At 40.4% G+C, this 26,560-nt stretch overlaps 1 protein-coding gene and 1 pseudogene across 1 annotated transcript; both read right to left on the bottom strand.

Annotated features, from left to right (window-relative positions):
• Positions 1-8,703: 8,703 nt before the first annotated feature.
• Positions 8,704-25,230, bottom strand: LOC147465126 (uncharacterized). The gene is made up of 6 exons (XM_086482542.1): positions 25,114-25,230; positions 24,941-25,009; positions 24,751-24,849; positions 24,549-24,655; positions 24,281-24,464; positions 8,704-8,871 (listed from the first exon to the last, which is right to left on the bottom strand). Exons 1-6 carry the CDS (start codon positions 25,228-25,230, stop codon positions 8,704-8,706), a joined length of 744 nt encoding a protein of 247 aa, XP_086338668.1.
• Positions 25,231-25,329: 99 nt separating this feature from the next.
• On the bottom strand, positions 25,330-26,310 carry LOC147465125 (uncharacterized; annotated as a pseudogene).
• Positions 26,311-26,560: the final 250 nt, after the last annotated feature.

The raw sequence follows: 26,560 nt of genomic DNA, 5'->3' as shown, positions 1-26,560 counted from the left end.
TGAAAAAAGTATGCCGTACAACCGACCATGCATGCCTTGATCTTGCCTTCCAAGGCTTCACACCACACCTTCGCTTTACCGTGCATCACCAATGGAAAAGTTTGCATCTTCTTATCCTCATTAGGCATACACAATGATAGCATGTACAACTCAAAATCTGCAATTTACTTGTGTGAATTCTCTTCATCATTGAAAATTGGTCCATAGCTTCACGTCGGCATGCTTACCAATGCAAAAAACTATGCTTCTTGTCAATCTAGTGTGCTCCTCCATGGGGGCACCAGAAGATGGAGAGGGGGAATGGGGAACACACATGAAACACAACACAATGGCCTCTCTATAGATCAGGGTATTCACAACACCCCTATCCTATAAAAGAAACTCCTTCAAAACTTACAACTTACACTAACAGAACCACGTCTACACTCCACCCAATACTCACACACTTGACAAGATCACTAAACAACACACACCCACCCATTCTATCTCACTCTCTTTACACATACACCGCTGCTTTGGGGAGACACACACATCCACACTGACAACATTGCAAAACACAACAAGAGAAAGAGAAGGAGAAAGGGGGAAGGGAAAAACGATATCAAATGGGGTGACAATGGGCTTGATATCGCTTCAAAAGAACATTTACAACATTTCCAATGCCAAAGCTATGACTAGTTTCAAGAAAAAAACACTCATGGGCTTGACAAGCACACATCTCGATCTAAAAACCCTCGTGCATGCTTTAATGGATCCCAAAAAGCCCAAAAATGATTAGAAAACCCCATGTTGTAGAGGTGCTATTACAGTTTTAGCATCTGCTCTTCCATTGGTCCACTTGGTGGCTCTTTGGCGGCCCAATTTGGCATCTTTTGGAGAGGGCAGTGCCTTTCAACTTCACAAATTTCTCTTTCTCCCTTTTTAGAGCCAGGTTCACTAGCAACATCGCTAGTGCCCCATGTGATTCACAAGGTTCCATTCCCCCTCCCCCCCCCCCCCCCCCCCACCACTCTCTCTCTCTCTCTCTCTCTCTCTCTCTCTCTCTCTCTCTCTCTCTCTCTCTCTCTCTCTCAAGAACTTCCTCCTTGAACTCACTCTCTCTCACCCAAGCACTAGCGAGATTGCTAGTTTGGGGGGGGGGGGGAGTGTTTTGCTGTCAATTGTAAAAGGGGGCTCCTTGGGGACCCGTCAAGTGAGAATAGCCTCTAAAGGTGCCACACTGCCACATCATTGTTTCCAAAATGGTCGACCAATGCTTAGGAGCACTAACCATCAACCAACACCGCTAACCGTGCACTCAAAAACCACCCAACACCGCCATGAGCGTCGCACAGGGCCGCAAGCATGGGGGAGGGGGGGGGGGGGGAGAGCTCCACGAGAGCCTCTCTCTTTCCATTTTCTTGATGATGATAGGGCCTTTCCCCAAGATTTATAACATGCATCCAAGGATATCCCCATCATATGGGCCTATTCACTGCCACGTGGCCGCAGACGGTGGAAGCACCCCTTTGGGGTTAGAAAAATTTCGCAATAACTTTAAAAATTTGTCTTCTTCTTTGCCAATTGAGGGGCTCACGGTTTTTGGCCCCAAAATCCAATGCACATGCTATAAGATTCCATCGATAGACCACCATCTCTCCTCCACCATTCAACGTCTCTGTGGCCTTGAACAACGCATCCAAAAAATGTGAAAAACCATCCGACTCTCCACTGTGGCCACCATCCACAAACTTCAATCGGCCATAACTCTATACTTACAACTTAGATCGACAACCCATCAATTATAGCTAGCTCCACACACTACATACTTCTCTTGAGAACTTTGGTAAGCCCAGAAAAGTTCCAGATGGCATGCCTACTGAGGCTATCAAACTGGCACTGACCTAGCCCTTGAAAAAACTTCAACTGGCCATATCTCAAGCATCTAGACTCCAATTGTCAATCTCAAAAGATACCCATGCTCCATAAACTAAACACTCCACATCTATACACTCACCTTTTCTCTGACCACCCATCTGCACCTATCCATCCCGTCCGAGATCTGCAAGGCACTCCACATTCAAATTCCAATAACTTCCACCCTATAGCTCCGATTGAGGAGTAGTCTTGACCGGTTTGTAGAGCACCTTGAGCACTACATCTTACCACATGACTCCACCACTTTGAACACCTTGATCTACCAACCTATTTAGCCGATCATGGAGCCTTTATGGCCTAAAAATACACCTCAAGCATACATTCGAGCAAGCACTTGCCTACCTAGGACCTCCACACCTACTTTAGCACTCTAGCATGCACTTGTAAACATACATAGCATTTTCTGTGCCTGCTCCTAGCTTCGACCATGTTTGATTGCACCAACTTGTATAAATTCCTACAATATGGGTGTATACCAAAGGACAGGTGACAATCGAGTAAGAAATCTCTCATTCTTAGAAGTCTAAATTTTACTATCATAATAGGATCTTTGTATCAACTAGGTGTTGTTGAAGTTTGGAGAAGGTGTGTACAAATTCAAGGCAAGATGCAAGTAATTACTAAAGCACACAGCCTAGTAAAAAGGCTCTCATTCAAAGAAGTCTGAACTAGACTCTTACTAAGTATTGATGGAGTTCTGAGAAGGTGTATACAAATGCAAGGCAAGATGCAAGTAATTACTAAAGCACACACTAGAAGTTTGAGTGGACACTTCTCTACTACAAGAAAATTCTTCAAGTTGGTTCATGGTGGTAGAGTATGATATCAAATGTTTGAGATTTTTGGAAGACATGTGACATTTGTGAGAGAATGTGCAAGCCAACATCACTAGACATGACTATGAAACAAAAAACAACCTATAAATTTGTAGTTGAGGCCATCAATATGAAAACTATCAACCCTATGTATGTGTCCAAGGAGCTGTTCACCATGCTTCTTGTGATAGCTTTGGAGAATAAGTGTCCAATTAACCTAAGCACACTATTTTATGCTCTATTGTGGTGTTTAGAGAGCCAAGGTAAAATCCCAACACCTGTTTAAATCCTCTTATGTTTGGCAAGTTTTCTACTAGATGACTTGCAAGCCAGGGCATCCCAAACTTCTGGCACCAAAGCCCAATAGAACATAAGATCAAACATTGGATCTAGCCAAATTAGAAGGGCAAGAAGACATGTAACATGAATAGAGAGTGGACCAGGCAAGGAGATTTTGAAAATACCACAAAGAAAAAAAACTATCAAAAGAATATTGAGACTAGCTCATCGCCAAAGCAAATAATCCAAACAAAAGAAGGCACAATGAACCATTAAATTGGTACGAGGGAAACTAGAATGCACAACCATAGTACCACTATCAGGGAACCCCGAAGACAACCATCGATGTACGCCAAGAAATAAATGAATCTAAGAAGACACAAAATTCAAAACTACCACATTGAAACAAAAATCCACAATCGGCACTACCACAACAATTCAAAGATTACCTTACAGACTTGAGGCCTTACAAAAGCAACACCTAGTGGGATATCTTTATAATTTTTCACTTCCAATGCCTTTATCCCATCATGCTTAGCTCATAGCTCAAGTTCCATCAAGTTTCAACTCATCAATACCACACACCAACTACAAATACCATACAATTCCCATGGAGTCAAATATGAAAGTAAGAGCATAAATGTGGATACCATTAACAATGGATGCATAGCCACAATCCAAACAGGATGGAATAAAATTGTCAATCCAGTGGGCCAAATGATCGGAAGTGTAGGCTAGCAAGGTGACTTTTGACATCGGCAACTCAGACAATGGTTGGACTCAAGAGACTCAAAATTTAGAATTATAGTACGTGGAATTTTGAATTAATCACACATTACAAGGTTTTGATAGTGAGCAAGTAGTTAACAGAAAATAGAGAAAGCCATCAAAGGACTGGAGCAGCAAACTAAAGAACTGGAAAATTCCAATGAGAAGGTTGAGAAATGGAACCTAGGGAAAGATCTGAAAGAGTACTAGTCTATGTTAGACCAGAAGCAACCAATTGTTGATAGTTTAAAGGAGGCCCACAATGTAATGAAGTAGTCCATTTTGGATACTTATATCCACTAGTCTCTGGTAGATATCACAACTTGGAAGGAAATCTATCCCTAAACCATGCGGACCTACAAGATCCGGTTGTAAACATGAAAGAGGACCTGGAAGATAACGCAACCAAATAAACAAGTGCTTTAGAAAATCAAGCAATAATGGAGCATCTCCAATTAAGCCAAGATGAAGACAAAGAGGACGATGATATGAGTCAGCATTAGATGGTCTTTACTTGTAGGAACAAGGGGAAAATTGTCATAATCCTAACTATACAATTCTCACTTATAATGTAGTGAATACGATTCCAAATTAAGTATATCACGTACTTTCTACATGAATTGTTGTGCTATAGATAAAGTATAGCTTGTGTAAGATCAAGCTGGTGAATTAGATTTCACTCCAAAACACAGTTCTCAAACTGACGTATATTGAACTCCTAGCTAAGAAGACCAAGGTTTTCAATCAATGCCATTAGTTTAGGTGTATTGTTTATATTCACTAATCCATACTTTTAGTGTTTGGTTAACAGGCCTAGGTCAAGGAATTGACTAGATTAATAGAGGTAGGGATTTTGGTGATGCACCTTTACCGTTTTTGTTTTCTAATGCCCTTTTTCCTTGAGGTAAGTATATGATACTTTTCCTCATCATAATAAGTATTAAATTTAATTTTATTTCATTTTTGAATATGCTTTGAATGAACTTTCACCCACTTATCTCTTTAGGTAGATGACAAGGTCATGTTTGAGGAAAGGATTCTAGGGGTTAGTGTACGTAGTACCTCCTCTGTCAAGCTTCCCTTTTCATATGTTAACAGCTACAGGCATTAAATTTCTTTTAATTGATTTTATATCAAAGATTATATGGCTACAAGGTTAGCGATCGTTTTTTTGAATTGCCACATGTTGCTCTTATTGTATATAAGGCTGTAAAATCTGGGCTTCCAAATCAAGGAGATTGATTTAGCCAATTTGAAGCAAGGTTTATGATGGATGCCACCTTCACATAGTGAACATCACTATGGGAGACATATTCCATAGGTGAAGAATATGAGTCTCTAGGAGGATTGACACATGCACCTTCTTTCCTAATAATGTAGTGGGATGGAGTCTCTAAGTGTTGATCAAGTCTCACAGACCATTTCAAGCATTTGATATAAGGAAAAATTTTAGTGGGGCCAAAATTTGTTAGGCGTATCAACGCATGTTTCAAAATGCTTGCCATAAACCATCCATAATCCAAAATTCAATCATAAATCATAATCCGTTTCCCATGACATGGGTGAGGACTCCACCCCTCTTTACGTGATACATAACCATTTTGCAAACCACTTTAGCACACCAATGGTTGCAAAAAATTTGATAGGACAAACATACCAAAAAAATAATCCAAGAGCCACACTAGCTAACACAACAAAAAAGACATAGGCGTATTGATAATTACAAGGGAAATCTTAGTCCTTGATCATAAGACATAATCATCAATGAACCCAAGTGCCACACTTGGAGTTTTAATTGCACTCATTGTTGGCAAACTCATCCAATACACATGGTCATTAAAAACATTTTTTTTTAATGTATAAAAAAAATCCGACTAGCGAGTAAACATAATCTCAAATCACCAACTTAAAATATTTGAACTACATGTGAACAACCTACCACAATTGTACATCTTCCTCCTACATAGAGCTAGTTTTTTTTAAACTTAAAAGGATGAAAAGTAGTACACATACGCACATGAGACATCCACACATTCTCTCTGAGATTCCATGCACATTATAACCTCATTACATAACTATAATCATGACACAAAACAGTCCCATCACTTTTTTGGCCAACCATATGTACATTATAACCTCATTACATAACCATAATAATGACACATAACAACCCCATGATCGCTTTGGCCAGCCATATACCCTAATTTCATCCTTATGGATAAAACAACTTTTAAAATTTTTTTTGGATGCATGCACCGTACACACAAGAGATAGTGTTTGACCCATGTCAATGCATTAAGCTCAACCCTGTAACATATGTTATCATCATAGCACATCACTCCATTGATATGAAACTCATGCGAACACTATGGTGAAAAAAGAAGCCTTTATATGCAAAGTTAACCACACGTTCAAGTTAGAAAAGCATACATCTTCACATAAGGTCAAATTGGTGGAAACAACTCACCGAAACTAATCATAAAGCATATATAAACTTTATATCAAACCTGCAATCCCATACGGTACTGCTCTTTGGTAGCACCCTTACACGAGTAGGCACTCCCACACCGAAAGCACTTGATAACTCATACTCTAGTGGTGGTCTAACTTCAATTATCAGCATATCCAAACAAGGTCTTGACTTCATTAAATGAGCTACTCTGTCCTATCAATACATATGACAACCTTCCAAAGAGTCTAATGTCTAAAAACAACTCAAACATGATTAGGGTTTAAAAAGAAGTCACGCACGTTTGGTGCATTTACACCACACATGAATCTTAATTATCACTTAAGTTTGGAAAAAAAAATTTACTTAAAGAAAACAAACGTTGTAAAACCATTTCGTTACATAATTTCATCATTGTTTTAATAATTTATTTTCTCAAACAAAAATAATTTATGTTCAAGCCCAAAAGGTCGACGTAAAAGGTAGTACTAGCCAAGCCCAAAATGTCAAAGTAAAAGTTGTGGGAAGACCAAAAACCAACGTCAGACGAGGATCAAAATGTGTGTAAGTATCAGCTTTCAAGGGTGAGGTGAAGGCTGATTAGGAAGATGGAGGTTTCCGTCGAAGCTAGCATTGAAAGCACAGCCTAAATAGGCAATGTCCACCCTTCTTTATGAGGAGCCAGGCCCTGTACAAGGCGAAATGATGTGCCACACATGTTTTGTGTACATAGAAGCACCTGGCTGCAGCTAGCGATGCAGAAGGAGTTCCGTGGGAGCGTTCGAAGCTTGATGTCAAAAGCAACCCCCTCTAGCGCCATCCAATCTTTGGTGGCAAAGTCAAACTGAAAGACGTGGAGGCGTATGAAGGTGGAATCAGTATATTCAAGGCGCTCTAGAGCCACGACGAGCAGGTGCTCGCCAAGCTCCACCATGTGGAAGCAGAGGTCCTGCGGGGTGCGCCGCTGGCCTGCGTTATAATTGTGTGTAAATACTATGGTGGCAGGCATGGATATCCTTGACGTACTTTCTGTACCCTCATAGAGTTGTATATATGGCCATAAGTGGTGATCAAATCGAGGGCTATTCCGCCTGAAGAAAGCGATACGAGGCCCTGAACTTATTGTACTAGTGTCGTGCTTGTAGTAGAAGCTGTCAAAATTCTTGCTGCCGTTGTCGAACAGGCTGCCGATATACAGCTCTTCTCGCCGTGTCTGCGTTCTGAGGTCATAAGTCTCCACTCGCACTGCTCTTGCCGACGCAAGAACCAGAATCAGGCAGGTCTGTACTATGCCTCCATCACCTGCTCTCTGGTCCATGCGCGCCATCCTCCATCCTCCACTGAATGCGACCTTCTGATCTGGTGGAAAGGCATCGTTCAAAAGGCGGGAGAAGGGAGTCAAGGGCTTGCTGATCACCAGCGGCTCCCATACGCTCACAATATTCCTGTGGCCCTTGAAGAACTCCCAGCACACTATGCCTCCCTTGCCACCGGCCACTGGCCGGCGATATTAGCGGCCTATTAAACTCCAACAAATTTTTTTCTAGAGCGTACTCCGCTATGGCTGCCGGCGCAGGAATCCAGTTCCTGCATGTGTCGGTGTTTGGGTCGAAGGCCACCCACTCGCACTGCCTGCTGGCCAGGCCAAGTGCAGCATTATTTTCCGGCGTTTTTCCGCAGAGAAACCAGGGAAGCTGCTCTGCGTCGGCGCCATCAGTGCAGCAGATCATTCTATCGGAGCTAATTGACTCGGGAAACGCAGAGAGAGAGAGAGAGAGAGAGAGAGAGAGAGAGAGTAGAGAGAGCAGAACTTACGAGATTGGGCATGCAGCTGCTGCCTCCAAGAGACAATAGGAGGAGTGGAGGGAGAGAGGATGGCTTTGTGCCAGGAGCGGCACGTGGCACTCAACCGGACCAGATCCCTGGCGGGCAGCGTGGTGAGGTAGCGCTCCACCAATTCCTGCGGCAGGACATGCCAAATATTGGAAGACAATATGTGACGGCTTGGAGCTGTGCGGCGCAGACGATCAACATTCTTCTCCTCCTGTTGATCATCTTTCGTGAACGCCAAAATTGAGTGATTGCGAGATCTAGTCTACTGCAAGTGATCGCTCACGGAGACAAGACACTCTTTTATATCAATTTGGGTGTGTTTCAAAACTTAAGCCCTAGGCTAAATTAGTTTAATCCCCACCCCAAATTTTCCATGCACTAAAGAAGCCTCACCTCAACTCTACCCTGAGAGGCACCATCTGTTATATAAGCACTGAAATATGAGTGCTTCAAGTGATCACGATGAGACATTCAGTACTAGCTTGGTAGTTATGTTGAATGGTCCAAGTCTTTGATGATCGTGATTTTCATGGGGACGACGAGATGAATGTAGATCCTGACGAAGAAGCTACCACACTCGATCTCCAATCTCATATGGTGGAAATGCTGCACTTGTTGTTCATCTACACTTCTTTTTCACCTCTATTGATCCTGTTTCATATTCTTTGTGAAGCTGGCTCTATAAATGTGTGCTAATTCTGTGGCAACCAGATTCTTCATTGGGTGATTTAGTTGGATGTGATTTGGAAGTTCATGATAGTGATAGATATTCTTGAGGAAGATCTGTGCCATCCCTTCTTCAATGATTGACTTGCAAGTCGCTGGGATGAAATGTGTCATCTTTTTGAGTTTATCTGAGATAAAATTCCCCGTTAACTTCAATGGGTTGGTGATAAAAACTAATGGTTAATTTTGTTTCACTATTTCTTTTTGGGGCAAAAAAATAAGTACAAAAAAGCTGCATTTTTACCATTCTGCGGACCTATCATCAAACTTTCTATATTCACGCTCAATACAGATACTACATACATGTTTTTTTAGTTCCTTTGGGCCTTTGGATCCAAAAGGAGCCATGGAGAATGTCAAAAGAATAGTAGACCTCTTACTAAGTGGAACCTTGGGGACAATGATGAAGTGCTAAATACAACAAACATGACAAAACTGCGTTTAGCATTATGACCTCTAGAATCCCATAGAAACTACTCAATATCTAGCCAAATTTATAGTTTATGATTAGATATGGTTACCACCTAAAACACACACACAATTGGTCTAAGAAACTAGCAATATTGAGAAAGCTACACTTGTTACACTAAAATGTCTCGTATTCTTCAGCAATCGAAAAACTCAATTATCATCGTATACTATGCTATATAGCATATTAGGTCCCTTGAAACTCAAGGAAGATTAGCTTTTTGTTATAATGACACTTACACAATCAAAATTGCATTTCTTGTAATTTTGTCATAAGTTTCAATTTTAGTACCTAGTTTTCCCTAGAAGCATCAAAACATGTTGAGAACTACGAAGACTTATCCTGTAGAAATCTAAACCTCACAAACACGAAGTTTAGAGTGGTATAGTTGCAAAAACTTGATTAAAAGTCAAAAATAGGACACGTTTTTTCACACAGTTCATGTTCAAAAATGTTGTGTAAGAGTAAGATTAACGGTGAGATCGATATTCCAAAAAAATTGTCAAGTTTTTTTTCAGCTCATAAGGCAACTTTGTGGATATATAGCACCTAGAAATTCATTTACATGCTCTTCAAATAATTCAAGCAAAATGGTCACTTAACAGGACAGAAAAGTGTCCAAGGACATAAAAGTGTCCTGTTATACCAGTCTAGTGTTAAGATGGAAAGTGGTACACATATGTACGAAAGACATCCACACATGCCCTCTCAAGTTCCATGCACATTAAAACCTCATTACATAACCATAGTCATGACAAATATGCACATGAGACATCCACACATGCCCTCTCAGGTTCCATGCACATTAAAACCTCATTACATAACCATAGTCATGACACAAAACAGTCCCATCACTTTTGTCAACCATATCTTGTAATTCCTTCTTATGGGCAAAAAAGATTTTTTCTTATTTTTGGATGCACACACAAGGCACACAAGAGATAGTTTTTGACCCCATATTAGTGCATCACACTGAGCCCTATAACAAAGGTTATCATCATAGCACATCACTCCATTGCTATGAAACTCATGCTAACACTATGATGCAAAAAGAAAGATTTTTTCTGCAAAACCAACCATACGGTTTGGGTTAGAAAAGCATACATTTGTAGATGTATATATGGAGGTCAAACAAGTGGAAACAACTCAACAAAACTAACCATAAAGCATATATGAACTTCACATCAAACCCACAACCCCATACGATACTCCACTTTGGTAGCATCCTTACATTAATAGACACTCCCACACAAAAAGCAATTGATAACTCATACTCTAATCATGGCATTGGTGGTCTTGACTTGGTTAAATGGGTTCTTCTATTCGACCAGCACATATGGTAGCCTTCCCTTTGAGGAGCCCAGCCTTGTAGAAGGACTTTAGATGTCTAGATGATAGTTTTAAATTAATTTCGATGACTTGATTTCATATCAAATAAACAAATGAACTTAGAAAAAATTAAAGATTTGAGACTATAGACATGGAATGAAACAACTAAAATACATTCAAGTTTAGATATTACTGCTCTGGAAAATTTAATCTCGAAGTACAACTAGCACAAAGCCCATTGATAAGTATTCTTAATCTCACTAAGCTCTAAAAGATAGAAAGATCAAGGGCACAAGACTAGAGAGTCTCAAAAAAGGATTAGTGGGGCCTATATATAGGTTTTGTGACTAGATCTTGATTGATCAAAATAGCAAGATAGTGTAGAGTAACTAGTGGTAACTCCTCAAGATAACTCAATCATCTTCTAAGTCAAATATTCAAAGATAACCCGTCACCCAACTTGCATCTCTCCAAGGACTAGTTCTCACCTTGTACACCGACTACACTACTTTAAGAGCCATGCCTCTCTGGTGCCACCATAAAGAAACTAGCCATGCAGATGGAGTGTAGATGAGCCTAACAAAAAAGAAGATTTATGCGACATTCTTCATCAAGCATAGCCATAGCTGGTCATCTATCCTGACCATGGAATATGCAATATAGGTGGCCCTAGTTTTGTATCAAAGCTACCATAAGAAACATTGCACATGAGCATCTTGGATATGCAAAAACAATCCTTTCCAAGACAATTAAGCTATACATAGTCTTTACTCTTACACGCTTGCCATAAATTATTCCATAATAAAAAATTTAATCATAAATAATAATCCATATCCCATCACATAGTTGCAAAAATTTTGATAGTATAGCCATACCAAAAAACAATCCAAGAGCCACACCGGCTAGCACAACGAAAAAAGCATAAGCATAGCAATAATCACAAGAGAAATCTCAGTCCTTGATCATAAGCAATAATCATCAATGAACCAAACTCCCACACTTGGAGTTTTAATTGCACTCATTATTGGTAAACTCGTCCAACACAATGGTCCTTAAAAACAGATTTTTATGTATAAAAAGAATCCCCTCTTTATGTCTATGTCCCTCTCTTATGTCTAGCATGGAACAATTTTTTTTGACTTTGTTGGCTCATTTTCCTTGACCTGGTTTTGTCTGATAATCTGATCGTCTGTGCATGGATTTTTTCGCATCGCTGGTGTGAATAGAGACTCTAGGTTTGTCCTTGCCAATTGAATGTGAGAACCATGTGACTAAGGACAACTTCACTAATGGGAATATTTTCTCCATAATGTAACTCCTTATGGGAAAGTAGGCCAAAGTTTTCCCAATGGGAAAAAAAAAGGGAATAGTAACTTCTCCAAGTGGGAAAATTGACACAATTGACTTCTACCATGAGGGAAATCAATCAGCTCCACTTTTCCCACCTTGCAAACGTGAAACTTACTTTCCCTTGTGGGAAGTGCCCACATAGACATAGATTCATTTTTCCAATTTGAAGATGGTTTAATTTTCCACATTAATAAATCAAGATTAAAAGGATTTTTTTGTAAAAACTACATGCTTTTTAACTTAGCTAGTGTAAATTTAGAGTCTAGCAATTCTTAACTTCAAAAAAGCACCACTTGTGCCACTTGTTCAGTTCTATACTAAGGTTTTAATATGAGCACCGAATTTTTTCTTTTTTAAATGGTTCCTTTGACCTTTGCATAATCAATACTTATTTTATTGTTGCCTATGTATTACATCCTTAGTTGATCCTCAAAAGCAGATTGTGACTAACAATTAACTAATAGAATATGTTGACTATCTCACAGGCATAATCTATGATGAACAAGACAAATTGATAGGACCTTTTAGTTTGTGCCTGAAAGAGGCAACACTATGTAATCAATAAATCTAAAAATATTAGTCCAATTAGGGTTGCTACCATTGGAACAAGATTACGATTGACAAGGACCACATGAATAGTTAGACAACCCAAGTTTTGTGTTCTTCCACTTCGATGGCCTCTATGTCGCTTATGGTTGTAGAAAGTCTCTCTAAATAACATAATTCCCCATCTTTATGATTTGAGAGAGAGAGAGAGAGAGAGAGAGAGAGAGAGAGAGAGAGAGAGAGAGAGAGAGAGAGAGAGAGAGAGAGAGAGAGACCCCTTTGCTTTGTATATTACCTCTTACCCTTCGCTAGTTAGGGAACTCTATTCTTCAATTTTTCAAAAGGTTGATGAGGCATAAGTTTCAAAGCTTGCAATTTAATTGCAATCCAAGGGTAAATAATTGCCTCCAAGATTGTCATCACGACTTCACAAGGGACTAGAGATTCTCCTACAATTGCACTTATACCCCTCCCACCAAGGCCTTCTAGGCCAAAAACAAGACTACTCGTTAAGTGTGTTTGATGAGCACCCAATCGTTGTTGTGGACAAATTCGTTAAGGTTAAACTAGAAAAACATCTAGCTCTACTTAATTTAAGATTGGAATGTGACAATTATTAATCTCTAAATTATAAAAAACTTCATATTTATTTTGTTCATGTTTGCTTGAACTTATTTGTCATGAGTCCGTCATGATGTGCACATAGACCAAGAAATCAAAGACTAGAAGAATCATGTGGTCCTTTAAAACTAAGCATTGCTTACAACTGTTTTAAATTTTACCTCGATCATGTTATGGTTAGAAGCTTACACTCACCCTATCCATGACAATTGCATAAAAAGTAGTAGCTTAGATAAAGACTTCTATCTAGCTATATATATATATATATATATATATATATATTGGAATTGGAGCTGATCTCTTGAGACAGCTAATTCCAGTGTTGAAGGATTTCAGCTACTTAGAGCAGGAAGAGTTCAGACAGCAGACTAGACAGAAATCAGTGACTAGACTGAAATATGAATACTAAAATGAGAATCAGACTTAAAGACTGGAATAAAGTTCAGATTCAGATTCAGAAGACTGTTGAGAAGTCAATATCACTGGAATATATATATATCATGATTGAGATTACAGTGAATATGATTGCAGAGAGAGAAAGTGTAGCCGATAATACTGCCACTGATGCTCAAGTGCAATTATAGCTCCAAGAGCTAATACAAGTGATAACAATTTCCCCCCCCCATATCAAATTAATGGGCCCTATTTATATGCTTTGGGTTTACCGTAGTAATTACTAAGTGATTCACTGCCCATCTTCTAAGAACACGTTCCCACATGGTGACGCGCCAACCGTCTACATCCTTCCCTTCTTTCTTGAATTTTGGCAAGATTCCAAAATTTATGAAAAAATCCATTGTCTGGTTCTGATGTGGAACTGAAAAATACATCGTCTGGTTCTGATGTTGACAATCCATCTTCTGGTGGATTGTCAGAGTCTGACATTGAGAAGATGGTGAAGGATGCAGAGCTCTAGAAAAGAGCACTATCTTTTCGAGAGGCAGCTGAAAAGGCCAAGGTGGAGCTGTCATCTCTCCCTGCCTGCTGAGAAGAAAAGTCGCCCCTGAATTCTGAGATAGAACTACCCAGTATCCTTCCATTGGACCGTCTTCCTTTTGCCCTTGCTCTTTGACCGTGTTGGTGCCTGAAAAGTCCCAGCATCAGCATTCGCCTTCTGAATCAGTCGGTATGGCCTCCTGCTCAAGCTGATCCCGCCGGTCTGTGGTCATCTCTACCTCATAAGGTGTGAGAGAATGATAGGTTTTGGTGTCAGGATCATAGAGTGTACGCCTGCTCTTGCTCAATCTGGTTCTAGCCAGTTTATGACAATGCAAAGCAGTATGGATCCATCCTTCGGGAAGAGGCTGATTGGTTTTGACGCGAGCTTCGAAAAGAATCTCAGCCATCTCCCTGTACTGCGGTGCCAAACCCGGCTTTGCTGCAATGTCTTTCTCAGGTAGTTTGGAAGATTCGACCGTGAGCTGTAGTAGCTGATTAGTAATCTTAGTCAATCCTCTGACCTGAATCTTCCACTGGCCCATACACAGCTAAATCCTCTGTAGCTCTTCCTTCATTGCCTGGATGTCATTGATTTGAAGAGCATCATTGAGCAGTGTCTGCCAAGTCTTCCATTCCACAGTTGATCGCTCATACCAATCTCTAAGCTCATCAGTTATTTTGAAATATGTGAGTCGATCAACTGGTTCTTGATGTTGAGGATATAGCGCTGGAAAAAATCTTGGCAACTCAGTTTCTCTTGCTGGAACAATATACAAGAGAACTGGAGAATCAGACACAAATTCGAGGCAATTCAGAACTGCCTGGTTCTCTTGTTGCATCATCTTCCTAGTAATTCTTACTAGCTGGAATAGGGTTCGGAGAGCAGTTGCCTGTGCTCCTACTGACATTCGCGTTTGGGGTCCTCTGCTAGTGGCTATCTGGTCCTCCAGGATAGCTTTCACTCTCTGGTCCAAAACACCTTTGGCAGTTTGCAGTTGTACCAAAACATCCTTAAGTTGGACCCTAACATCCTTCATGCAGCGGTAAGTTGGTTTGTTACCCAGCAGAAGTTCCAGTTCTAGAGCTAAAGAGTGACAATCTGTAGTAGACTGTCTTTGCCAGTGCGGGTTTACCACTTTCTCATCAGCATTGAGTATCCATTATGGAACTCGTTCCAACAGCTGAACTGTACTGGGATGCACAGGTAGTCTGCAGGCTTCTTTATCATGGAAAGCAGCAGATTTCCAATGTTCCACCATTTCCCTGGATCCCACATATAATCTTTGGAACCTTTCTAAATCAGTCCATAGAGAATCATCCTCCAGATACTGTCTGGTGATGGAGGCTTGTTGATGTCTCAGCTGCTTATTCAAGGTAATGAGCTGCAGTGAATGCTGATGATCATTCACTGGTCCTTCATCCTTAACCTTCATTTTCCCTTTAGCCTCTCTGCTGTGATGGGATTGATTAGTTGGCTCATCTCCAGTGTTACTGGGCTGCTGTTCTTCAGTCTGCTGATGACCCGACTGTTGTTCTGTTTCCTGTCTTTCCTGCTGTTCCTCAGTCTGGTCTGGTTGGTCTGGCTGTGACTGGCCTCCTTCATCTGACCCTGTCCCACCAGTACCAGGTCCTGGGGGTGGAGATGGTGGTGGGGCATCATCATCATCCTGTGTAGGCCCGGCTTCTTGATCATCCTCCTCCTTATCAGCTTCATCTTCTTCTTCTTCTTCATCCTCCTCTGGGGATGTCTGCTCCTCAATATAATCCATGATGGCTTGGTTCATCAGAGCATTGTTGAACTCACTCACCTTGTCCTGCAAATCACTTTGCAGACTTTCCATCAAGGACTTTAAATTTTCTAAATAAAAAACAGCATTGCCTGCGGGGTTCAAAATTTCAGACAAGCTATTATAGATGGATCTGTCCGTCAGCGAACGCTTCAGAGCTGTATGGTGTAATAGCAGCTTTCTAAATTCTGTCAGCTTCGTTCTGAGCCCCATTTCAGCTCGCTCGACAGCTCTCGATGCTTCATTCCTTTGACTCTTTATGATCATAATTTCAGACTCAGCTTTAGCTAACTTTTTGTTCAACAACTCCTGAGCTCTTTCTGATTGAGCTTCCAATACCCTGTGTTGTATGTTCTGCACTTCCGGGCTTTCTGGAGTGTGGCAATCTGATGCTGTGCTTCTGCCAAGTCAGCTTTAAGCTTTTTGACTTCATCTTCTAATCCAGCAGCCTCCACCAATTGTCCCATACAACTGACAATGGTATTCCAAGAGGACTGTATCAGTATCGAATATCTGTCTTTGACCGTTATTGGATCAGAATCAATTGGTTTATATATTGCCACAGGAGCCACATAAGGTAGAGATGCATAATTAGTTTTGGTGAGTAAGAGATGCCCTCTTAATTTCTGAGTTTGCATTTGCTGTAACTTATCCTTTTTAACCAGTTGCAGAGGGTTTTGAGAAATGACAGGAACTGTTTCAGACATAGTTGAGGACGCTGGACCTTTCCCCTTATCCAGTTGATTCTTGCCTTTGTCCCCTGACTGGTCAGGTACCTTTGCCTCAGTGACTGGCTTTACCTGATCTTTCCCAGTAGCACCAACTAACTGATCAGGCACAGTTTGCTGAACAATATGCTGCTCCGTTTTACTTCTCTCAGCTTTCTTAGTGCTCACTGCCTTAACCTGGCTTTCTATTTGCTTCAGAAACTCACTGCTTTTTGTTAGTGTAATTCTTGGCTTCTTTGAACTGCCAGCTTCCTCTGCAGTGGCTTTCCTTTTCAGGTCATTGGAAATCGTTCGACTGTCCGTTTCCTCGTCGTCTGAGGACAGTTCAATTTTCTTAGGTTTAGAAATAGGCTGCTCACTCCAAGCCAGCTTTACCTGCTCATTAACATCTGCAGCAATGGCCCAATACAGAAATTGCCAGACATACCATGCCTTGAAAACAGTTTGAGATTTCAACTTAGCAGTTTGTTGAAGTACATTATGCGAGAGTATTTGACACAGGTTGATATGGACTTGTGGATCCAGTATCTTGGCCAACAGCATAGCAAATAATTTTTCTGACACATAAGTTGGGTTATTCTTAAGACTGACTGCTTCGGCTACAAACTTGTAAGCAGCGGAGGCTTCCAGTCCTGCTACTGGAACTCCTTGAGCACTTGCCTTGCGCTTCTTTCGAGCTGCTTCATCCTCCTTTAGAGCAATACTTATTTGCTGCGCAGTTGCCACCGATGGTTTAGGCTCATTGGGCATCCGAAATGCAAATGCAATGGCTTGTGGTGTCATTGACACCCTCCTATTATTTATCATAGCACTGCTGTTTTCTGCATCAAAGGAATCAAGAACTTGCTTGATGATCCCTGCATCAAAAGCAATCCTTGTCGCTTGCAATACAAATCGCAGATCCCAGAGTTGTAGCAGAGTCATTGCATGATCAGTAAAGACATATCGTTGTATTTTACTATATGGAATAACAGGAAGGCTTGCCTTTGCCTCTGCAACGATAGCTTGGGTTTCTTTAAGAGTTTCCTGCATCTTCTATGAACGTTTCCTTCTACCCATACACTGTGAGGTCGACGACGATGAAACAGGCGAAGGCGAAGAGGACTTACTTGTGTTAAAGCCGTTGCCTGGTGTTGCTGGTAAGGTTGTCTGACAGTCAGCTGTCTCGTCAGAGGTTGAAGTTTGCGGCTGTAGTGAAGAAACCTCGGAGCTTGGCGATGGCGAATGGTTGACAGGAGGAAAACGTCGCGAAGGAGATTTATGAGGAAAAATGCTAACTCTCCTGACTGTTATACGTGTTCGCGCCATAAAAGCTCCACCACTCGCCGCACCTAGACTTGCCTGTGCCGTTGCTCACGTGGCAAAAATGCATTGGACAAGACTGCAACCCATCCTTGTAATAATTATCACTGGCATACCATTTGATCGTTGGCCACTTAAAATTTGGAAAATGTGTTCATACTGGTTCTGAACTGATTCCCACTTTGGCTGGACCATACTGGTACTGGTTCTTAAATCAGCCTGATCTGATTCTTCAGGTACTGGTTCTGAAACTGGAATTGGTTGCACATGGAAAAGACCGAAAATATCGGATTCTGGTATTTCTTGATCAACAACCTCCAGTTCCTTAGTGACTTCTTCTAACCCAGTTTCTCTGGTCTCTGAGTAATAAAGTTTGATCTTTGCTCCATTATATACTCCCGGCAACATCAGTCCCGATAAGTCTTTTAATCTGGCTGTGCCATTGGAGAAGACCCAATCAACCTCGAAAGGTCCTGCCCAGGCAATCTTCAAATTTGGCTTCTTTGGACCCAGTCTTGACTGATATAGAAGCACTAAGTCTCCTTTTTGGAATTCTCGGACTTTAATTCGACGATCATGCCACTGCTTCCTTCTTTGTTGAACAATTTCCTGTTCCAATATAGCTCTTTGCCTGAGTTCATCTAACTGCATCTGTTCCTCCAGTCGTTTCTTAAGATTATGGTTGAAGTCTAGTCCATACTTTACAGCCATTCTCAGACTGGGGATTATAAACTCCATAGGAACCACAGCTTCAGTTCCATACACCATTCTGAATGGTGTCATTCCAGTAGTTACCTTATAAGCTGTCCTATAAGCCCAGAGAGCAGTCTGAAGCTTCAAATCCCACTGGTCTGGTTTCTTTTGTACCACCTTAGTGAGACTAGTCTTAATTGTCTTATTGCTACTTTCAGCCTGACCATTGCATTTGGGATAGTAAGGAGTAGATTTCCGATGCTTGATTGAAAGCATATCCAATAGGATTTCCATAGTATCATTGATGAAATGTGTCCCTTGATCGGTCACAATTTCCAATGGACATCCATATCGGCAGACAATATTCTCAAACAAAAATCTTGCAGTTGACTTGGCTGTGTTGTAAGGAAGAGCCTTAGCTTCAACCCACTTGGTAACATAACAAGTAGCCATCACGATGTACTTGTTCTTCCTGGGAGTCACCTTCTTAAAAGGTCCCATAAAATCCAATCCCCATTTCATGAATACTCCCAATGGTTGTATTGACATTAAGGGAGTCATGTTTGCAGCTGTTGGTCGGCCCATTCTCTGGCATATATCACAAGTTTTACAAAAACTTCTGACATCAACAATCATTGTTTGCCACCACAGACCTGCTTGCAGAATCTTCTTGTAGGTTACTTCGTTGGAAAAGTGTCCACCAGGCTCTCCATTATGTGCCTCTGAGATAACTTGCATTCTTCTCTCCATTCAAACACATCTCTGAAGTATACCATCCACACCCAATCGATAAAGTACTCTTCCAATGATGGTAAATTTCAGGCTTTTTATGAGCAGAGCCTTCTTCTGATTCTGTTTCCAATCTTCTGGAAAGGCACCTTGGGAAAGGAATTGATAAATATCATACCATTCAGGATCCACTGATTCTTCTGCTTCTAACTGAAATAAATCAGCATCCACTGGTTCATTTCTTACAGGTGATTCTGAATATCCTTCTGTACTTCTGGAAAGGAAGCCAGCTCCACAGTGGTTTCGGCCAGGCTTATGGAAAATTCTGAACTCAAATTCCATAAGGAATATCATCCATCTTATCAGCCTGCCTTGAATAATGACTTTGTTAATCAGAAACAGAAGAGCTTGATGATCCACATAAAAATGGAATAACTTCCCCAATAGGTAATGCCTGAACTTTGTAGCATTAAAAACCATTCCGAGGGCTTCTCTTTCAGTAGTCGTATAGCCTTGTTCAGCCTGACTGAATCTTCGACTAGCAAAATAGACCGGATAGTTTGTCCTGCTATCTGGCTGAGCTAATATTGCCCCCATTGCCAATCCTGAAGCATCTACGTGTACATGAAAAATAATATCCCAATTTGGCTGCCTGAGGACTGGTTTGCTGGTAATGGCTTATTTCAAATTCTGGAAACTCTCCTCACATTCAGCAGTCCAATTGAACTTACTGGTCTTCTTTGTAAGCTCATATAGTGGTACTGCTTGAGAAGCAAATTTGTGTACAAATCTTCTATAAAAATTCACATACCCCAAGAAAGAACTCAACTCAGAAGGAGCTCTAGGAGCTTTAGCTTGCTGGACACATTGTATTTTGTCATTGGCCATTTCTATTCCATTGCGGGAAACCACATATCCCAGTAGCTGTCCCTTCCAAACCAGAAATACTGATTTAAATGGATTCAAGCAAATCCTTTTCTCCTGACAGCGTTTAAAAACCATCTCTAGGAATAGAAGGTGTTGTTCCTCAGCTGAATAGACAGTGAAGTCATCCATGAAAATGGTGAGGAACCGATGAAGAAATTCATTGAACATCTCCATCATACACCGCTGAAAAGTAGCTGGTGCATTGCACAGGCCAAAAGGCATCACCAGATACATGAATGCTCCCCACTTAGTGATGAAAGTGGTCTTGGCCCTATGTTCCGGAGCAATCTGTAACTGGTTATAGCCACTATAACCATCCATGAAGCTATACATCTCATATCCTGCGATCTCATCAAGCAACATATCAATAAAAGGTAAGGGAAACGGATCCTTGATGGTCTGGGCATTTAGTTTCCTATAGACAACACAAAACCTTAATTTCCCATTTTTCTTAGGAACGATGACTATTGGAAATAACCAATCACTACTTGCTACCTCCGTAATGAACCCAGCCTTGAGAAGATTATTAATCTCCTCCTTGACCTTCTTTGCATAGTTGGGGTTCATCCAGTATCTTTGCAATCTGACTGGCCTAGCTTCTAGTTTCAGTGGTATTCGGTGCTGACAGACTTCAGGATCTACTCCCTTCAAATCTGTATGTTCCCAGGCAAATACATCTTTATAGTTCTGGAACATTTTCCTTGCCTTTTCCTTCATTGCCGATTTTAGGTGCTTGTTGACTTTGATCATTCTGGGATTTTCCTTTGATCCCAGGTTCCACTCCTCCACTTCTTGATCATCTGGAAGCAACCAATTTGGTCCTTCTCCTTTTCGTTTGGTCGAATCTTCAGCGTAGTCCCAAGAAGGTCCATTCATCTCTGAATCATTATTCTGATTTAGTGGATCCTCTTCAGAACATACTGATTCTTCTATTTTGCTAGTATCCGCTGGTTCCTCCATTCTTCCAGTAGCTGAACGGTTCTTTCCCCTGTATTGACTTCAGTAAACTGATCAGGTAATTGTCTCTTCTGCTTGTCAGCTTGTTCTTTGTTTATTAGGACTGCATTCAAATCAATTTTTGCCAAAGGAAAGATGTTCATTGCTGCTAGCATTCGCTCAATTTTCTTAGCTCGGTATTTCTGACACAACTCCTTCGGCCTCAGTTCCTTTTTCCAGCTCTTGGTGTTGTTGGTCTGGATTTTGATTCTGCCACTGGCCCCTTCTATGGTTAAGGTCTGGTTGGCGTAGTCATGAACAACATGTACTGTTCTTAACCATGGGCGGCCTAATAGCATTCCATATGCTCCCTGGACATCCAAAACTAGGAAACTAGTTTTGAATTTTTCCCTCCCCACTCTTATCTGCATGTTTTCAATCATGCCCATCGCTTGTACGACTCGATGATCTGCCATTCTTACTTTGAATGGTGCTGGTTTCATGTTAGTGATATCCATTCTTTGCTGAAGAGGGGATCCCATTATATTGACTCCTTCTCCTCCATCCAGTATGATGCTTGAGAGAGGTTCCCACTGCTTCCTGACCTTGTAATCTACCCAAATAAGTGGAACTTCATCATCCTGGACAGCTGTCAGGTCTACTGTTCTGGCCTCTGCCTCAGTCTTCCTACGCTGCCTGATAAAGTTGGCCACCTCAGGTAAGGTCTTTCTTATATCCTCCAGCTCTACAGTCAGCTTCTGGATTCTATCACAAATTTTCACCTGAATTTCCTCTTGCTCTTGGTCAGACCGATTGTTAGAGCTTGAAGAGCTAGTGTTTTCATACTGCCATTCTTCTTTAGCAGTACTACTCTTTCCTTCCTCTTCCATCTCACCAGCTAGTCCATGTACTACAGCCAGCATGGTCTCTGTCATGGCCGGTATTGACTGATCTTTATCAGTCGATTGGGCTGGTATCTTCTGAATGACTCTAGCCTCGAAACTTTCTGCCTGCTCTGGCAGCTTCTTAGCTAAATCCTTTGTGATTTTAGCTAGTAGTTCCCGCTGCTCTTGCCACTCATCTACCACCTTTTCCTTACCCTTGGCCTTCCAAACTTCCCTTTGTTGGGCCCACTTGCTATTGTTGGAGTTGGCTGGTAGTTCTGAAATGTATGGAATCTCTTCAATGATTACTCCTTTGCTCCCGATAACTACTCTGACTGGGACTGGCTCTGGTGCCTTAGCCTCAATAGCAGTTGTTATCGGTGCATCTGGACATTGGGTTGCAAAATGACCATACTTCCCACAGGTGTAGCAATTCATGCTTCTGGTTTGGAAGTTGCCTCTTCTATCATGTATGGGTAGAAGCTTACGCTCACCTTCTCCATAACTGTTGCATAAAAAGTGGTAACTTGGATAAATGATTTTACTTGGCTATATAAACTTACCAACAAACTACATAATGCATAACATTCTCGAATCTCCATCATTGAAATTCTAAGCCTTAAACATTTAGAAAGAGATAGCATGCTAAACTAGAGGGCATGTAGAAATTCAAGCAATTGAAATTTAAAGAAAAGATGTGTATGAAATCAAAATAGCATCACCTTTGAATCATAGTCACAAAGGATAGAAAAAGAAGAAACCTGTCAAATTCCATCAAAACAGAAGTGTCTCAGTTTTTTTATTGGCAACTAAGAGAGCTACTATGACAGACCCAAGCTACATAGTATTGCAAAAGAAGTGATTGATACATAGTCACGAAGCACTCTTTGAAGAAAGACTTGTTAGATGTACGTGCCTCTTTGATGGCTTTCCACAACTTCCCGAACATCTCATCTACATCATGTTGATCCATTGCCTTCATTGCAATGCGTATCAATTCTTCATTTTTCATTTCCTTTGTTGTTGCAAGGAACTGTAAATAATAAAGTAGTTTATAAAAGAGGAGAAAACGAAGTCATGATTTTTCAAACAACTCATGGACAAGTAAACCTTATAAACCTATATTTATACCTTGCTCAAGGTGCAAGTATCCATCTTACTCTTCTTGATTGTCTTCTTGTTAAGCAAACTTGTGCGGCTTTGATCCTATTAGCATAAAAGATTCAAGAGTTCTATGAACAAGACAAAGCAACATATCAATAATGATAATCTTGCTTGAGAATTGCTTACATTCTCTAATAAGGTATCTATGAATCTTGCTGGAGTCTTTATAGGCCTAGAGGACCTTGATGTTTGTACTTTCTGCCAAAATTGTGTAAGAATAGATGCACATTTAGTAGTTGTTACATAGTGACTTACAATAAGCATTACAAATTAACCAATGTAAGATTTAAGGTGAAAACCACACCACATGTGTCTTAGGACTAGTTAACAAGTTGTTGGTTAGGTTATCAAAGGCCTACAAAAAATTAACAAACAATGGAGTAAGTGGCAACTTCACAAATAAGAAAGTAAACTACTTCATCGTTTTACAAACGGTGTAAAGAGTACATGGCATTACCTTCCTCTTCTTTGAGGAATTTTGATGTATTAAGCCATCAAAGGCCTAAAATAAAATGCAGTATTTTTTAGTATGTACCCCATTTAAGCCATATTACATAACTTTAAGATAGTGTAACATGCAATCAATAGGATACCCTTTCCTTTTTTGAGATACCAAGACTTTTTAGAAAGAGCTCATTGACTTGATATTTTTGTCTTTAGGAATCCTAATATTTTTCATTTGCATATCAAGCATAAACCACATTTTTTTATGTGAGAACACATAGGCACATGGTCTGAAATCTAAAGACATACCATCATCTTGTTGATACTTGCAAATTTTATCTCCTTATCCCTTGCATTAGGATTTTCACAAAGATGTAGCACACAAAATGTCAATTCTAAAAGCATTAAAAAACCAATGGCACTTAAGTAGGAAAAACCTTTACATACCCTTGGGTTTGAGTTATTTAACTCCAACACATTTTCCTCCTCATAATCCACAAAACACGGGTGGAAGTAGTTGCATCTAAGTCTTCATGCTGCACATTTTCCATGAACATGGTATGAGTTTAGAGAACTTACAAGGCGATGTGTCAAAGCTTTTATATTTATTTATTCAAGTCATCTATACAAGAGTTCTCCACTTACCAATTCACTTGGCTTTTCCCCCTTTGTAATGGTGGCCTCTTCCACTTTAGAATTAGCAAGTTTGTTGTTTCTTTTCACCACTTCACTAGGAATCTTCACCTTATCAATTGTGGCTTCTTCCACCTCAAGGATATTTCCATTGTATAAGGGGATCCTATAGAACTTAGTGAGAATCTCCTTGTTCTAAAATGCATTGATAAGATCATGTCATAAAATCCATCTTTAAAAAAATAAGTTTGAAAGTAACAGACACTTTGAGTGACAAATCGCCAATGGATTTGATCCTCCTAGCCCCCCAAACTTGTCATGTTTGGGTGGAATCACATCATACTTGCATAACAATGTTTCACTCACATGGTCGCCATGAGTCTTTGCCTATAACATAACAAAAAACAAGCTAGAAGTTAGTGGCATGCTTAAACAAGGAGTGAGTATCATAATTGAGGTAGTAATGATTCAATTGTCGCCACCTCTTGTTTTGACCCTTGTGTCTCAAGCATAACTATGTGCTCCTTCACTTGCATGTCATCACAATCAATATCTATGCAAAAAATTTGGCTTCCTTCATGCTATTTTCCAAGAAGTAAAAATGAACAAAGTAAGAACCTCAAATAAGGTAATCTAACAACTATAAATTAGCATGTAATTAATTACTCTTACCATGTTTGTAGTGCTATCATCATGGCAATAACTAGCCCCTCCGCTAGATATGGTGGTACAATCCTTATGCTTTGTACCAAGAGAGCATAACCATGAGATAAATATGACATGTGCAAAACTTAAAATGGACAATAAAAAGTCATATCTTAAAGAACATATAATGTATATCTTACCATTGTATTAGCAGTCCCATTCAATGGCTCAGGGATATAACAATCTTGCACAAAAGTTTTCGTAAAAGGGTCTCCTCGATCTTCATCTACGTGATTAGCATAAGAGGATATGCTCATGGGATCGCCATAGGTGGTGTGCTTTGGCTAAACAAGCAAAGTATGCATCAAAGTGTCAAGCTACCAAATAAAAATACAATGTTTTTTTGTAAATATTCTTTACTTTTTTACCTCATGCATATAAGGCTCTTCAAAAAGATGCCTTTGACCACAAGATTGTGTGGCATGACCGTGCACAATGTTTGAGGATCTTGTGAAGGTCTTTTGTCAACATAGCATGGAAGGAAAATAATCAAAAGTTAGCTCACAAACTAAGAAACATTGAGGAAACACACTTACACACACACACACACACACACACACACACACACACACACACACATTGAGCTCACATTAAAGATGTTTAAGAACAAAATTAAAAGCAACTCATGTACTTACATACCTTGGGAGGATCTTCAAAGTGAAGAGCACTCTTCATAAATTGGAGCATGGAGGTGCCCTCGAGTGCTTTCATGGAGCTATCTTGAGAGGGATAGCACCGTTGTGTCCTTGGGTGTATAGTAAGTGGGCTAAGCAAAGGAGGACTTTTCTCTACATTTCCCAACCACAAACATTTTTTCGAGTTTTTTTGTGCATGCCTCCATTCGAAGACCTTCTCATACACATATGTGACACTCCAATCAAGCTTTACATCTTTTGCAAACACTAGAGTTTTCAACTCATGCATCTTTCCCTTGATGAATTCCATCAAATTAGTTGAAATCAATGGAACTTTTCGCAAGTTAATTTGTGTGAATGCATGCTTCTCTAAATCCCCAAAACCTTCTTTGAACCAGCCTCTAATTTTTCTCATGCTTTCATTGTAAGAAAAATGTTGTTTGTCCCAATATTTTTTAAGGAAAGCTTTTCCTACAAGAGAATGTTCATGTCTGACGGTAGATGGATAGAAAACCCGTTTGCGCATCACCGGTACGGCATCGGCGTGAAGATATTTCATCTCATGCAACATTTGTAGGTGATCATGATCTTCATTGTCGATTGGATGATGAATAATCCTCGAGGATCTCTCCTAATAATTGGAGCATGTGTGTGTGAACTAGGATTATCATTGAGGATATGCTTGCTCCATCCTAAAAGCATGTGGCGATGCAAAAAGCTTGTTATTCCAAGCTCTATCCAACCTTCGGATGTTATATATAAGAGTGTTTTGCCGTTGATGCCACTTGATGACACCGCTTGGGAGTACTCACTTGTGACACAAAACTCCTCCACAAAAGAGCTACTACTTTTCGGTTATCCCACAATGCAATGCTTGTGATGCTTTCATTGCTACATAAAATACAATTGCGAAATATCAATACTCTCTCTCTCTCTCTCTCTCTCTCTCTCT

Source organism: Adiantum capillus-veneris, chromosome 1, assembly GCF_014529385.1.
Source record: "Adiantum capillus-veneris isolate H3 chromosome 1, ASM1452938v2, whole genome shotgun sequence".
NCBI classification, from domain to species: domain Eukaryota; kingdom Viridiplantae; phylum Streptophyta; class Polypodiopsida; order Polypodiales; family Pteridaceae; genus Adiantum; species Adiantum capillus-veneris.
The sequence above is the reverse complement of the archived record's forward strand: the minus strand, read 5'-3'. Positions and strand labels throughout refer to the sequence as shown.